Raw genomic sequence first — 15549 nt, forward strand, 5'->3', positions numbered from 1 at the left:
CCTGTAGGCTCCGAGGGACTATCCATTTAATTCTTTATAACTGAGATTTTGTTCTCTGACTTTTCAGTAAGTTGATAATGAGAGGATAACTGGGGAGTAATCAAATCTCTGATGTAGCTTTGACAATCAGTCATAGAAATTTACAGCACGGAAACAGACCCTTCGGTCCAATCCATCCCTGCTGACCAGATATCCCAACCCAATCTAGTCCAACCTGCCAGCAACCAGCCCATATCCCTCCAAACCCTTCCTATTCATATACCCATCCAAATGCCTTTTTAAATGTTGTAATTGTACCAGCCTCCACAACATCCTCTGACAGCTCATTCTATACACGTACCACCCTCTGTGTGAAAACGTTGTCCCTTAGGTGTCTTTTATATCTTGCCCCTCTCACCCTAAACCTACACCCTCTGGTTCTGACTCTCCAACCCCAGGGAAAGACTTTGTCTATTTACCCTATCCATGCCCCTCATGATTTTGTAAACCTCCATAAGGTCACCCCTCAACTTCTGATGCTCCAGGAAAAACAGTTCCAGCCTGTTCAGCCTTTCCCTATAGCTCAAATCCTCCAACCTTTGCAACATCCTTGTAAATCTTTTCAGAACTCTTTCAAGTTACACAACATCTTTCTGATAGGAAGGCGACCAGAATTGCAGGCAGTATTCCAACAGTGGTCAACTAATGTCCTGAACAGCCACAACATAACCTTCCAACTCCTGTACTCAATACTCTGACCAATAAAGGAAAGCATACCAAATGCCGCCTTCACTATCCTCTCTACCTGTGACTACGTTTTCAAGGAGCTATGAACCTGCATTCCAAGATCTCTTTGTTCATCAACACTCCCTAGGACCTTACCATTAAGTGTTTCAGTCCTGCTCAGATTTGTTTTCCCAAAATGCAACACCTCGCATTTATCTGAATTAAACTCCATCTGTCACTTCTCAACCCATTGGCCCATCTGATCAAGATCCTGTTGTAATCTGAGGAGCTGTTCATTACGCCTCCAATTTTTGGTGTCATCTGCAAACTTACTATACCTCTTATGCTCGCATCCAAATAATTTATGTAAATGACGGAAAGTGGTGGACCCAGTCCTTCTGAAAAGTCACTGCTCATACCTAGTTTGAAGTTTGTTTTTTCTTTTATCCGACACTTGCTCTGTTACATTCAAACACCTGCTATCTATTTGAGAATACTGCCTGTCTAGAGTTTAAATGTTTGAGTATTTTGATCAAAAACGAACTTTATTTATTTTACAGACCTGTCGTATAAACAGATTTCTGTTGTTTGTTTTTCTTTAACATAAGCTGCTGCTCACAATACAAAAGATCACCTTCAACTCTTGGCTCATACCAACAAATGATTTTTTTAAAACCTCAGAGGTACCTAGCACCAGTCAGTGCATTATGGATAGCCTTTGGTGTCTCCGTTAGGAAAACATTTAGGTCCCTGATCACTGTTCAATGAATCCCACTGGAAGCACCTGCAGGAAGAATTATGCTTTGCTTCAATGGGCACTATAGTTGACTCAACAGTTTGGTGCACACAGAAATTACCACTAGTACTTGGGGACCTTTAGCCTAACAAGTGCAGATGAAATTAGGAAGTAGGTGAAAGAGAATGAAAAGGGGTGGGGGGGGGGGGGGGGGGGGGGGGGGGTGGGTGGGTTTGAGGTTGGGGGTGGGAGAGGGAGAGGGGTGTGTAGGTGAAAATGTCATTTTAACAGACATTATTCCTAAAAGAAAAGGACCTTGTCCATGCTGGAAGGCCAATGCTTATTTTGAGGCTTATAGTTAATTAAAAGAGCAATCTTAACACTGTGGTGGTGACAAACGATTGTACTCCCCACTAACCTTAAAGAAAACTGTTCACATGGATCTAATAATGTTTTTAGTTCCAATAGAACCTGTTTTTGCTGGTGCCTTGTTTGCCTATGTATTATCAATGTTTTGGATACTTGTAAACAATATTCTACAATTTCAACAATGCCTTCAAAAGTGCATGTTCGTAAAATGAATTTGAAAAGGAGTTAGTGAAATATCACAAAGCTCATGTGAATTTCATTGTCATTTAGAATCTGTGCAAATGATAAGAGCATTTGTGGTGCTGTGGTAGCATCCCTCCCTCTGAGTCAGGAGGATGAGATTCAAATCCTGCCTGCTCCAGAGTTATGTCATATTTTCTAATCAACTTGCTCAAAGATATTATCTGAAAAATGATCACATGTATTGATGGATTTCTCAGTGAATCTGTGTTTTGTGAGATGGTATAACCAGATACTACCTGAATTTCTGCCTAGTAAGTTAACAACCGTCCTTTTTTTCCCCACTGTATATTTTTGTTTTGGTTGACCAACAGCAAGTACCCTATCCGATGCCATGTACAGAAAATGGCAGCAGTGCAGAAACAAAATCACTTCATGCCACGCTCCCCAACATTGTGGTCTGTGTGTATACCATATTTCTGTTGATTTCCAACAGCAGTGATTTGTCCTGATTGTCTTAATTTTCTGTAACAGATCATAGATTCCTGCAAATCAGAAAAATGCCATTTGGTCCATTGGAGTTGTGGTACCTCTGCAGACAGTCTATCCAAATAGTCCATCCACTCTTGCTCTTTACTTAACCTTGCAGTTTATTTCCCATGAAGCACTTATCCAAATATATTTTGAAAGTTATTGAATCTACTTTTAAAATCCTTTCAGGTAGTGCATTCCAGATTGCAACAGCTTACTGCCTAAATTTTATTCCCTTATATCTCCTATGGTTACTTTAGTCGTCATTAAATCTGTTGTCCATTAGTTGCTGCTGCTACCAACGCTGGAAATAGTTTCTCTTTATTTACTCTGTAATACTATGTGTAGGCTGACAGAAAGGAACAGCGTGGTATGTTTATTTTAATTTTGCTATTTAACAGGAGTAAAGTGCATTTTAAGTTTGAAATGGGGGTTATTCCCCTTCGTGGCTGAAGGAGAGTATACCCCAAGGTTCCTCTCTTTGCTTTGTGTGATTTGACCCCATTTTGTTTGCGTTGCTGTTCATGACTGACTCATTGCTGGTAATTGTGGTGACAGGCTCTAAGAAGAAAGTCAGATGGTTTCCCGTTAGGAGACTCTTCACACAACCCTGCCCCAGTCTCAGGATTCCTTACAGGTTTTTAAAGACAGGTGGGTGGACTGACAGATATCTTGGTGTGTAGTTTGTGAGACTTTTATCTTCTGTCAATCCACTTTTTCTTCCTCTTTCCCTTTTTATGCTTCTTCCTTGCTCCTAAAAGATTTTGCAATATTTTTTCACCCGTGAGGAAAAGACCTGTGTAATGGATTTAAATGCAAGTGAAAGTCCTCTGATTCTGCTTCATGATCAGATTCAACCCTGCTCCCTTGTAAGCAAACTTGCCAGTCAGCACTCTATATAAATTTATCTCTGCTTGCCATTATCATTTAGACATTTCTGGCTTGCTAGAACTTTGATAAAGGTTTGGGAGTAATTGACCCTATAGTGATGTGATAAAACTGATTTCTAATTGGAGGTGGTCTGGTTACTGATAATGGAACTTCTTTTCTATCACTGAATGAGGACAAGTTCCAGTCACATGTTTTTGAGGGTGCTGGGCTGTCTCAGATTGATAGATGATGTCTAAAATTACGACTACATTGCTGCCATATGAGTTTGTAACCAACAGTAGTCATTAACAATCAGCCCTGAAAAGACCCAAGTTCTCATCTTTCACTTATAAATATCTAATTGAAAAAATGCTGTTCAGGGGAAAAAATAGGGTTATTAAATCCAAAATGTTTGTATCACAGCTCCACCAGCTTCTCTAGTCTTTTTGTTCTCCAGAAACTCCTCTCATTGACCCATGGGCTATTTTATAAGCTACTTCAATACACATTATTTTTTCCTGTTTTCCCAACTTTTATGTGGTGTACATCTATCTGACTTCTTTTGCTTCTTGCTTCTTTGATTTTAAACATGTCTAGTGATTGAATGTTTGAACTCTTTGATAAACTGAGGATTTGCTGGGATGAACTTATTGATGCCTGTCATTTGGGGAAGATGTGTGGTTAAAGAGCAGAGTTCCTGCAGTGAAACTACTTGGACGTATGCTGATACCTGATGTGAAACTCCGTAATTATGTGTACCAGACCAAATAAGCATCATAACATTCTGACAGTAAGGATTCCCACTATGAGTAAATGTTTTTAGCCAGCTGAGCAGTTCAGATCCGGATAGTCCAATTTTCATTTATGGCAATTGATGATCTCAGTCAGAGTGGCATTAGGATCATGAAATCAGCTTCTGAATTGCCAGATTAGCATTTCAAGTTCTATCTTCTTCTAGACACCATGCAGCCTTTCCCCACAGTGTCCATGCATGTGTAGATATTGGTTGAGTATATGATTCGTTATGCTACCTCTACAGGAAAGTGGTTACCTGGATAAAGTACCTCTTAAAGAGCCGTTCTCAATCCTAGCATTCATAATTTCTAGGCAGGATGGAGAGAGCAAACATTGAAGAAAGAAGCTGGAAATGGAAAGTAAAGTGAGGATAGAATTATTAAGAGGACCTTGGGGTTTTATGTGCACAAATCGTTGCAGGTATCAGAACAAATTGAAAGTGTGGTAAATGAAGCTTATGGCATTCTGGACTTTTAAGATAGGGCCATAGAGTACAAAAGCAAAGTAGTTATGATCCTGTGTAAAAATTATTCGACCTCCGCTAAGTGTCTGGTTCTGGGTATTGTGCTTTTAGGAAGAATCTAAAGGCATGAGGGTGTCATGAAGATTAATTAATGGTTCTTGAGATGAGGGATTTCAATCACGTAGATTGGGATAGAGTAGATAGAGTAAAACCATTCCTGTTGGTTAAAGGGTGAAGAATGAGAGGACATCGATCCAAAGTGATTTTCAAAAGAACCAGAGGTAATGTCAGGAAAACCTTCATGCGCAGCTAGTTGTAAGGATCTGGAATACACTGAATGCAGTGGAGGTACTTGCCTTTAAAAAGAGAATTAGATAACAATGTGAGAGATTTGCAGGGTTATGAGGAAAAGGCTGCATAATGGGACTAGGTGAGTTGCTCTTGCAGAGACCTAGTGCTAACCTAACAGGCTAAATAGCTTTCCTCTGTGCTGTAACTACTCCTAACCAGTCAGGCATGTTGAAGCTCATCAGTGAGCCTAGCACTGTTCCAGCTCAAATTAACTTATCAGCCAGAGAAAAAGAGTAAAATATTATAGATGCAGGAAATCCTGAACAAAATTGGGAAACATTCAACTGGTCAGGAAGCATCAAAGAAGAGAACAACCCTAGAGTTTCATCCTGCATTAGAACATTTCTCATTGTTTTGGTCAAGTTCTCACTGTCCTTTTTATACCCTGTAGGATTTAGTTTGAAAACCTCTGACATACTATGTCCACTTTTGCTGGCTTTTCCTGCATTTATTTTTGTTAACTTTGTTTCTAACAACTGATCAAAATACAAAACAGTTAACTGGAAACTCGAAGTGGTACATTCAAAGCAAAGGGTGCACATACTGTCCTTTGCTGGATAAGCAAACTCCAAGATTGTTTGGTTCAGTGATGCTTTGTGATCTTTAGATGATTTTCTGTTGCACTTTAAATGCCAGTAACCAACAGATATACAGTTTTATTACTGTATATGAAGAGTATAGGGCTGTGTGATACTATCATACTCTTTAGATCATTGATATGTTTGATTATTAAATCTGGGGATCCCAGGATTCTTCCTGTAATTGCAACAAGTCCCAAGATAGGAGGTTGTATTTTGAAAGACCTTCCCTAGGCCTGTAATTGATTTACATTTTCTAGCATATGCACCCACAATTTCATCTCTACTTTTTCGTGAAAATTGTAGTGAACTGCTGTAATAAAATGAGTCGCTTCTAATTGAACAGAAGTCATTCAAATATAGAGGTGAAAGATTTTACTAGCATCACTTGCAGCTACTAATTTGAGGCTTTTCACTCTGATTACTCATATTAGAAATATACCAAATGGGTCAATGCCACAGAAAGGCCCCTGAGATTTCCCAGCTCTGGGTCCAACCAATCCACCTTCCATCCTTCATCTAATTCTAACAATATAATCCTAACCCTCCATTATTTTCTCCCATCCATATGTTTGTCTAGATTTCCTTCAACACTGTTCACCTCTACGACCAAGTTTCACATTCTTGCCACTCTCTCAGTATGAAGAGCTTTCTTCAGATTCCCTATTTAATTTTTTGGTGAATATCCTGTGTTAATGACCTCTAGTTTTTCTTCCTTTCACAGGTGGAAACCCACTCTCTGACACTATCAGAAGCTTGGTCTTTTTTTATATATTCTGACTTCCCTTCGCCTTTTATTCTCGAGAAAAGCTATCTAGCCTGTTTATTCTTTCTTGATTCCTGCGTTTCTGATATCAGACTTAGAAATAATTTTGTATCCTCTAATGCCTCTGTGTCTTTTTTGTAACTTGGTTACTGGAGCTGGCTAATTTTACTACTTCCATTCTTTTCCAGGCTTTACCTCTCCACCTGCTCGAAGTGGACATCGTTGTGTTGCTGATAATTCAAGCCTTTATGTGTTTGGAGGTTATAATCCTGACTTTGAGGAGTCAGGAGGACCGGGTAATGAAGACTATCCACTTTTCCGTGAACTCTGGCGATATCATTTTGCTTCTGGCACCTGGCAACAAGTGGGTACAGAGGGGTTCATGCCCAGGGAGCTTGCATCTATGTCAGGTATATATTATTCCACCTTTCACAGCATTTTCCATTACTAGCAAATAAATAAAGTTTTCTTTGCTAGTATTGTCACTCAAGTGTTTGTGTGGTGTATGATGGTCAGAAGAGCGGAACATTTTGGGTTCAGTCTGTCGGAGCACACAGAAGTGTGTTGGCTTTATAATATCTGGATCTATAAGAGGTCTGATGTTGTGGCCTTGAAAGTAGTTTAAGGTGATGAATTAAGATTTCATACAGAAAGCAAGTTGGTGCAACATTAAGGATATGCACTTGAGTATGATGTGTATTCCCTCTCCCTGCAATGGGTTGATACTTCATTGCCTGTTAGTTTCACACATCTGGAATGTATGAACCAACTAATTAAAACAACCTTAAATCCTCCTCCTTCCCTCACCCCCTGCTCCGCAAACACTGACCCTCCTGTGAACTATACAGATGGTGACTAAGCTCTATGACCTGAAGACAAGGCAGTCTTTATTTTTTGATCCATTTTAGTTTTAACTTTTGGTGTCTTATGATTTGCATGACCAATTTAAGTACAGCGGGAAATTTTGTTTTAATAATATTTCCTCCCCATCATTTCTTTCTGTTTCTCTGCTGGGTTTGAAGCTAACTAAATCGGCTTTATACCAAAACTGCAAAATGAGTATGTAATGTTCGCAAGTGAAAGAATTGGAGACAAATACAGAACTATTGAGCGAAGTGTGGACAAGAGAACTGGTTGGCAGGTGGGTGGACTGAAAGAATTATATACAGCTGGGAATGGCAGCTTTTGTATTGAGATGCCATTTTTTAACAGAAGCAGAGAGAAGATTGGATTCAAAGCCAAGAGAAATTATACTTGCACACAAGCCAATATTTTTTGTCAAAGTGAATTGGAACAAAAGTTTACACTAGCAAGTATACAAGAGGCTGAGACAGAACTCTGTATATTTACGTTATCAAAATTGCACAGAGCACAGAAGCCTCCTTTCCCTAGAAGATAATGACTTGGGTGATAGCCTAGTTTCAAGTGTAGGGTTGTGCTGACAACATTCTGCAATTGTAACATCTCTTACTATTGCCAATTAATGGAATCCTTTGTTTTGTAAAGTTGTGTACAATGTTGCAATTTGGTGCAGCAGTGCTGATTAAACAATCTTTGCTTTCCCCTTCAGTTGTTTTACATGGTAATAACTTGCTGGTATTTGGAGGCACTGGCGTGCCCTTTGGTGAGAGCAGTGGGAATGATGTCCATGTGTGCAATGTTAATTACAAGCGATGGGCACTGCTCAACTGTCGAGGGAAGAAACCCAACCGCATATATGGACAGGTTAGTGAGACTCTGGCTCCCTGAATCAATGAGAGGACAACACAACATGAAATAAATAATGTTGCTGTTTTGCTGCTTCCCTCCCCTGACCCTTCACCTTTTTACCTGGCAGCAACCCCAAAAGCGCCCCCCCCACAATCCCCACGGCTAATGATATCCCAAAGACGCAGCCTTGCATTGAGTGTTTCCCCTTTTCCTCACACTCTCTCAATTTTTCCCTAATTTTTCCTTATCTGAAGATGTTGGTTCCTAGATGGGATCTGGGGTGGATGGATGTTATCCCAGGTATTCCTTGGCAATTTAGTAGTTGCACCTGGTACTTTTCTCCCCTAGTATTGATTACACTGCCAAAATTCCACTGGAGATTTCAGGAAAGTGATCAGGAGCAGGAACTCTGACCAATTATCCCTTTGTATGAACTTTAAGGTACCTGTCAAACTTTAGTTACAGCCTAATTGAGACTAGTTAACTCTTTACAAATTGGGAATCAAACATCACACCAACCTGGTCTAGGTGGTTCAGCTGTTTTGTTGGGCTCTGGATCACTTCCTTATGAAGTGTCCTCCATGCTCTTGCCCACAAAATTTAGTTTAACAATGAGGCTTGGTCTTGAGACGATCTGACCATAAAAAGCAGTGGTAGGGATCCCTCTTGTTGGAATATGCTGACGTTGATCTGCCTCTAACACTAAGACCTATTATTGTGTCCTATTTGAGTTCTATAATGCTCCACAGATCAAGGATGAAACTTTGTAACTCAGTTGATGAATTGGGCACACTTGATGAAGTGTTTCTAAAGTGTGAACTTTTAATGTGTTTTGGCTGTAATGTGATTACAGTGCTAATATTTTATGCGGTGTTTCTCAAGGGTGGTTTTTCTATAATGCAAGGTTGCAACCATCGCATTGTTCAAGAACTCACTGTATTGCTTACAAACAAAACTGCCCTTTTAAAACCCCCGGTTTTTTATGCAATTCAAACAGAACAGCTAGGGAATGCAAAATAGTAATGTAATCTTGGACTGCATAGTCAGCATTCAAAACCATGTGTCGTATATGAGGTACAATCTGGGCAATGTATTCCCATGGATGGAGGTTTGCTCGCTGAGCTGGAAGGTTTGTTTTCAGACGTTTCATCACCATACTAGGTAACCTCAGTGACCCTCCGAATGAAGCGCTGGTGGCATGGCCTGCTTTTTATTTGTGTTTAGGTTTCTTTGGGTTGGTGATGTAATTTCCTGTTCTTCTCCGGGGGCTGGTAAATTGGATCCAAGTAATATGTTTGTTGATAGCGTTCTGGTCGGAATGTCATGTTTCTAGGAATTGTCGTGCATGTCTGTTTGGCTTGTCCTAGGATGGATGTGTTGTCCCACTAATTTCACTAAAGAGGAAAACAATAACAAATTGCCACTCCTAGATGTCACAGTAGAGCGAGCAGCCAATGGGGAACTTGAAACCAACGTCTACAGGAAAACAACACATACTGACCAGTGCAGAACTACACAAGCAATCATCCTAACATCCACAAACGAAGTTGCATTAAAACATTATTTCAACAAGCCACCACACAATGCAGCACAGAGGAACTACACAGAGGAAAATCACCTATACAGTGTATTAAAAAAGAACGGTACCCAATGAATACAGTCTGCCAATTTCTCAGCAGCAAACCCAAACAAACAGACAAAACGAGTCCAGAAACCCTAGCCACTCTCCCCTACGTCAAAAACATCTCGGAAATGACTGCCAGACTACTCAGACCCCTTGGCATCATGGTACAAAGCCACAACACACTAAAACAGCAGCTAATGAACTTGAAAGACCCTATACAGACAACAAACAAAACTAATGTCATTTACAAAATACCTTTGCAAGAACTGTAACAAACACTACATTGGACAAACAAGTAGGAAACTAGCCACCAGGATACATGAACATCAACTCGCCACAAAACGACATGACCCTCTCTCACTGGTATCACTACATATAAATGAGGAAGGACACCACTTTGACTGGGACAACACATCCATCCTAGGACAAGCCAAACAGAGAAACACAAGAATTCCAAGAAGCATGGCATTCCAAACGGAACTCTATCAACAAACACATCGAGTTAGACCCCATCTACCACCGCCTGAGAAAAAGAACAGGGAATTACATCAACCCAAGGAAACCTAAATACACCAATAGAAAGCAGGCCATGCCAGCAGCGCTTCATCCAGAAACTCACTGATGATGTTACCTAGCATAGTGACGAAACGTCTGAAAATGAACCTTCCAGCTCAGCGAGCAAAACATACATCGAGAACCTTTACCTGAGCTACAAATCTTCTCAAACCCACTAATGTATTCCCATCTTTCTTCTTAGCCCTTCAACTGTGTATCTTTGCTTTTGACTGTTCCAGGCGATGGTGATCATAAATGGATACCTTTATATATTTGGTGGGACAACTGGTTACGTTTACAACACAGATTTGCACCGATTAGATCTTACAGCTCGGGAATGGATACAACTCAAACCAAATAACCCTCCTAGTGATTTACCTGAAGAAAGGTGAGCCACAGCTGCCAATTGGGCAGCTCTTTATCAAATAGCATCAGTGACCTTCTCGTTATGTTAGGCCTGACTGCAGATTCTTTGCAGCTTTTGAATGCAACAGATTTTTTGCCGAATTGTTTATTTTATTTTATTAACAAAGGTTTGACTAGTGTCAAAAGCTCTATCCATCTAGAGACTACACCACACAGCAGGAAGGGGTGTGCCTTAATCCTTGCCCGTGTTGAATTTCAGACACCGTCCCAACAGACTTTGGATTCTCTGAGTTCTGTATTGGGAGTGTACGTTTGGTTTGTATTCACATGTTGATGGAAGAGGAAGAGTGGGAAATTACAATGATATACATTTGCAATGGAGTATTCTTCCAGCATTCCATTACAATGGTCTTTTAAAGTGGAATATCCCATTCATGAGGACACATTCCACAACTGAACATGCCTCTTGCTGGAGGACCAGTGGGTTCTAGGTCAAGATACAAGGATAAACTGGCCATATAAAACTGTGAACCTAAGGATGGTTAACACTGCCTTCTACAAATCAAAAATAATTGATTTTATTAATACAAAAAAGCTAATGGGTATAAACGTCTGCTAAATTAGCTTAATAAAGTTGTGATAAGAGAGATGACCTTTTAGACTTTCTACATTTTGAGAAGTTAAGGAAATGCTGAGAGCAAAAGGAAGAATAGGAGAGAAATGGGTAGGAATCAAGGATCTGAAGAAGTGCTGACCAGTGCAAAAGCTAAGGAAGTGGTAGAAAAGGAGAAGCTCTGTCAGAAGAATTTGGTGTCTATGGAAACAAGTGAGGTGAAGGAGGAGGACATTAAGATGGGTATGTGTGGAGGCCTTTACTGGCAACTCACGTTGGTGGGTATAGGGAATCATTTGGAACTAGAGAATTCCAAACTACCAGACTTGGTGAAAATTCTGAGGGGAGTTTACTGAGGTAGGGGGCCAGTTGGAGTAGCAAGGGATCCTGCATTCAGGTTCTTGTGTTTGAAGACCACTGTCGTGGACCTGCTGGACTTAACCACACAACTTCAAGGGACAGTGGGTGGTCTGGGGTGGAAGAACAGCTGAGTAAGAATGTTTAGGGTTACTTGTGTTTTCAGGTACCGACATGAAATTGCTCACGATGGGCAAAGGATATACATATTAGGAGGAGGAACTTCATGGACAACGTATCCGCTGGATAAGGTAGGGAGAGATCACTCACTCCTGTCACTTAATCGTGAAACACCTTGGAGGTTGTTCTAGATTTATACAGATATGTCAAGACATTGTAGATGAAATAAGAATTTTGGATGGCGTCTGATTGCTCTTGCGGAATTGGACTTCATCCAGTGTCGATGTCAGGCTGGATGAGAGGGCTAATGATGCAGAAGGGAACACTTACTCTTATTACCAGGCTGAAAGGGAATAAGTGGAAAGTTCCATTCATCAGATTTGAGGTGGGCTACCGTGGGTGAGGTGGTAGTCTAGAATAAACTGCTGCTTGGGTCATTTGTTGGATCAACATTGCTTCCTATGTGTGCAGCATTGTGGATATAGGGTTTAATTTTTAGAACATTATATGTGACTGAAAATTAATATTAAATGTATAATATTCTAAGTTGTGAGAAAGAATGAACAATGCAATTGCATCATGAAGGAATTAAATTGAGCATGGAAAAGAGTATACAAAAGTGAGCAAAATCATCTCCAGTTTAAATAAAGGTATTCCAGTCCATAGGATAATTTAAACTAGTAACATGTTTTAAAACTTCATTGATTAATTTCACCCATTAACAAAAAAATAACTTTGGATGTTAAATGAGTTCAAAGTGTTGTTAGATGCTTGGCTGGGACAAGTCAGTGGGCTGAATGACTTTCTCTTAAGATTCAGAAAGTTAAGGCTGTTTCACAGTACGGTGTTCTAAACCTTAATTTTCAAGTTCTATTTCCCTTTCACAAAAATGTAAATTCAAGACTTGTTTCATTTCCAGATACACACATACAACCTGGAGACTAATACATGGGAGGAAATACAAACAAAACCACAGGACAGAATAGGTAAGTCAAGAGTAGATTGCTCTGCTAAATGTATCCAAAAGTGTGTCCAAGAGGATCATTTTAACCCTTTCCATTTTGAAGAGATTTTCAAACGTCTCTTGCCACTTTTTTTGACCTCATTTCCTTGCCCTCCTGTTTCTGTTCTTTCCATCCTCTTTTTTTTTTTTTCCCTTCTTTGGTCCTTTCCCACCCCTAATCAACCCCTGGGAGATAACTAGGAGGGTGGGGGTGAGGTAGCTGGGAAGATAGGTAGGTGCGGGGTGTTGGTGGTAGGTCGGAGGGGAGGGTGGACTGGATAGATGGGAAGGAAGATGGACAAGGAGGACAGTTCGAGTTGGAGGGTTAGATCTGGGATGAGGTGGGGGAAGGGGAGATGAGGAAACTGGTGATCGAATTTGATGCCATGTGGTTGAAGGGTCCTAAGGTGGAAAATGATGTGTTCTTCGGGCGTCAGTTGTGGAGGTGGCCCAGGACTTGCGTGTCCTTGGTGAAGTGGGAGGGGGAGTTGAGCTGGTCAGCCACAGTGTGGTGGAGTTATTTGGTGCTGTGTCCCAGAGATGTTCCCTGAAACGTTTCGCAAGTTGGCATCCTGTCTCCTCAATATAAAGGAGAGCACATCGGGTGCAGTAGACATAGTAGATGTGGTGTTTGGATGTGTAGGAAATCTCTGCTGGATGTGGAAGGATCCTACTATTCTTGCAATTGGAGGGGTGGTATTTGAAGACAGAGTTGCGGGAAGTGGAGATGTGCTGGAGGCATTGTTGATCGTGTGGGAGGGGATATTGCGGTCCTTGAAATAGCAGGCCATCTGCTATGTCTTGGAGTGGAATTGCTCCTCCTGGGAGCAGATACGGTGGAGGAATTGGGAGTAAGGGATCGTGTTTTTACAGGATGGTTGGTGGGAGGGGGTGTAGTCAAGAGGCAGCTGTGGGAGTCGGTGGGTTTGAAATAGATGTCAGTGTTGAGTCGGTCGCTGGAGATGGAGGTGGGAAGGTCCAGGAAGGAGAAGGAGGTGTCTGAGATGGTCCAGGTGAACTTGAGGTCAGGGTGGAAGGTGTTTGTGAAGTTGACTAGCTGCTCAGGCTCCTAGTGGGAGCACGAGGTGGCGCCAATACAGTCGTCAATATAGCGGAGGAAAAGGTGGGATTAGTGCCAGTGTAACTGCAGAAGATGGACTGTTCTATGTATCTGACATCTAGCATATGCCTGCTTGGAGGAAGAGCATTTTAGCTCATCCTATTCACCTGTCTATTTCCTATGTAACTGCAAATTTTCTGTTCAGCTGTCTATCTAATTTATTTTTGAAAATCATGATTGAATCTGCATATATTGGTCTTTTCAAGCTATGGAAACTATAACATAACCACTTGTTGCTTTTTGGAAAAAAAATGTTGTGTTGCCTTTGTTTTTTCTTTTGCCAATGACTTTAAATCCATGTCCTCTGGTTCCTGGCCCCTTCATTAATGGCAACAGTTTATCTCTTCCTCCTTAATCTAAACCTGTCATGATTTTTGAACAGCTATCAAATTTCTTCTGAACTTTCTTTCCTCTAAGGAGGACAAACCTAGTTTCTCTGTATGACTGGAAACTTTCTCTTTTTAACTTTTTTTTTGTTCCCTTTTCTCAGTGCTTTCACATCCTTCCTGAGGTAGGGTACTGGGAATTGTAAGTACTGTGTCCCGTTCTGGTTGCCCTGTTTATAGGAAGGATGTCATTAAGCTGGAGAGGATTCAGAAGAGATTTACTGGGATGTTGCCAGGAATGGGGGTGGGGTTTATGGGGAGAGGGTGGATAGACTGAGACTTCTTACATTGGTGTATAGGAGGTTATGGGGTGACCTTTTATAGAGATTTATAAAATCATGAGGTGAATGGTAAGGTGATGGTATTCAAAATAAGGGGGCATATTTTTAAGTTGAGAGGAGAAAGATTTGAAAAAGGCATGAGGGGCAACTTTTTCTTTTTCAAGCTGTGGAATGAACTTCCAGAGGAAGTGGTGGATATGAGTACAGTTACAAAGTTTAAAAAAACTTTAGATGAGTAAATGAATAAGAACTGTTTGGAGAATATGGGCCAAGCGCAGACTGATGGGCCTAGTTTAGTTTGGGATTAAGGTCGACATGGACTGGTTGGACCAAAGGGTCTGTTTCCATGCTGTGTGCCTGTATGACTGACCCGTACCCTGTGTTCCACTTGCTCCTCTCTGCTTTTTCAAAAGTGCAAACTATTTCAAACCCTTTTCAGTTCTGAAGAAATCCTAATTTGATTTTAAATGTTAACTCTGCAGATACTGCCAGACTAGTCTCTAACACTTTGGAAATTAAAACAATCTTCATTTATTGTTAGAAACTATATGCTTTTCGTTCATTAGCTCGATAGAAACTTATTTCCAACCCCACTTCTCAATAGTTTGGATCTTTTTTGTAACCATATATTTTTTAATGGATTTGTGTTTTCTTGTAGGTTTTCCTGCTGCCAGAAGGTGTCATAGCTGTGTACAAATTGGGCATGGTAAGAAGTTTGGTATTGACAGCTGTTTAGTTTGACATCCGACTGTACCCAGCATTGTGTCTTGTATTGCACATCTATTTATTTAGAAAAACAGTTTCTCCTCTACAGGGAAATGCTGATTTCAAGTGTTTCTTTTGTACAGATTTAAACCTAAGAACTAAAAATGAAGTAATTCCACTTTGGGCAATGACATCGCCATTCAGATTTTTACTGTTATCACCAGGAGATTTTTTGAAAAATATAAACTGGGTCACCTAAATCGTTTATTTCTTAGAAGGAAAGAAATAAAAAGTTTAATTCAATCAGATGACTCATGATCATATTGTCACCTGAGTCAGTGGATTACAGTTGGGTAACCTCTGAA

The 15549-nt window shown here is 40.5% G+C and overlaps 1 protein-coding gene across 3 annotated transcripts in view; it reads left to right on the forward strand.

Moving 5' to 3' along the window:
- The window catches only part of klhdc10 (kelch domain containing 10), a 41941-nt gene that overhangs the window by 16942 nt on the left and 9450 nt on the right, over positions 1 to 15549 (forward strand). For 2 of the 3 annotated variants that reach the window (XR_015761077.1, XM_043714001.2), the window contains exons 2-8: positions 3080 to 3172; positions 6533 to 6754; positions 7915 to 8069; positions 10473 to 10621; positions 11736 to 11820; positions 12609 to 12675; positions 15138 to 15185. Coding sequence is in view for 2 of the 3 variants with exons in the window: in XM_043714001.2 (XP_043569936.1) it covers positions 3080 to 3172; positions 6533 to 6754; positions 7915 to 8069; positions 10473 to 10621; positions 11736 to 11820; positions 12609 to 12675; positions 15138 to 15185 (819 nt within the window). In the remaining variant the exon portion in view is untranslated. The remainder of the gene's footprint in view (positions 1 to 3079; positions 3173 to 6532; positions 6755 to 7914; positions 8070 to 10472; positions 10622 to 11735; positions 11821 to 12608; positions 12676 to 15137; positions 15186 to 15549) is intronic. The other variant, XM_043714002.2, reaches the window with a different exon arrangement.

Source organism: Chiloscyllium plagiosum, unplaced genomic scaffold, assembly GCF_037043375.1.
Source record: "Chiloscyllium plagiosum isolate Xiang-an unplaced genomic scaffold, Cpla_swu_hap1 HiC_scaffold_23, whole genome shotgun sequence".
NCBI lineage: Eukaryota > Metazoa > Chordata > Chondrichthyes > Orectolobiformes > Hemiscylliidae > Chiloscyllium > Chiloscyllium plagiosum.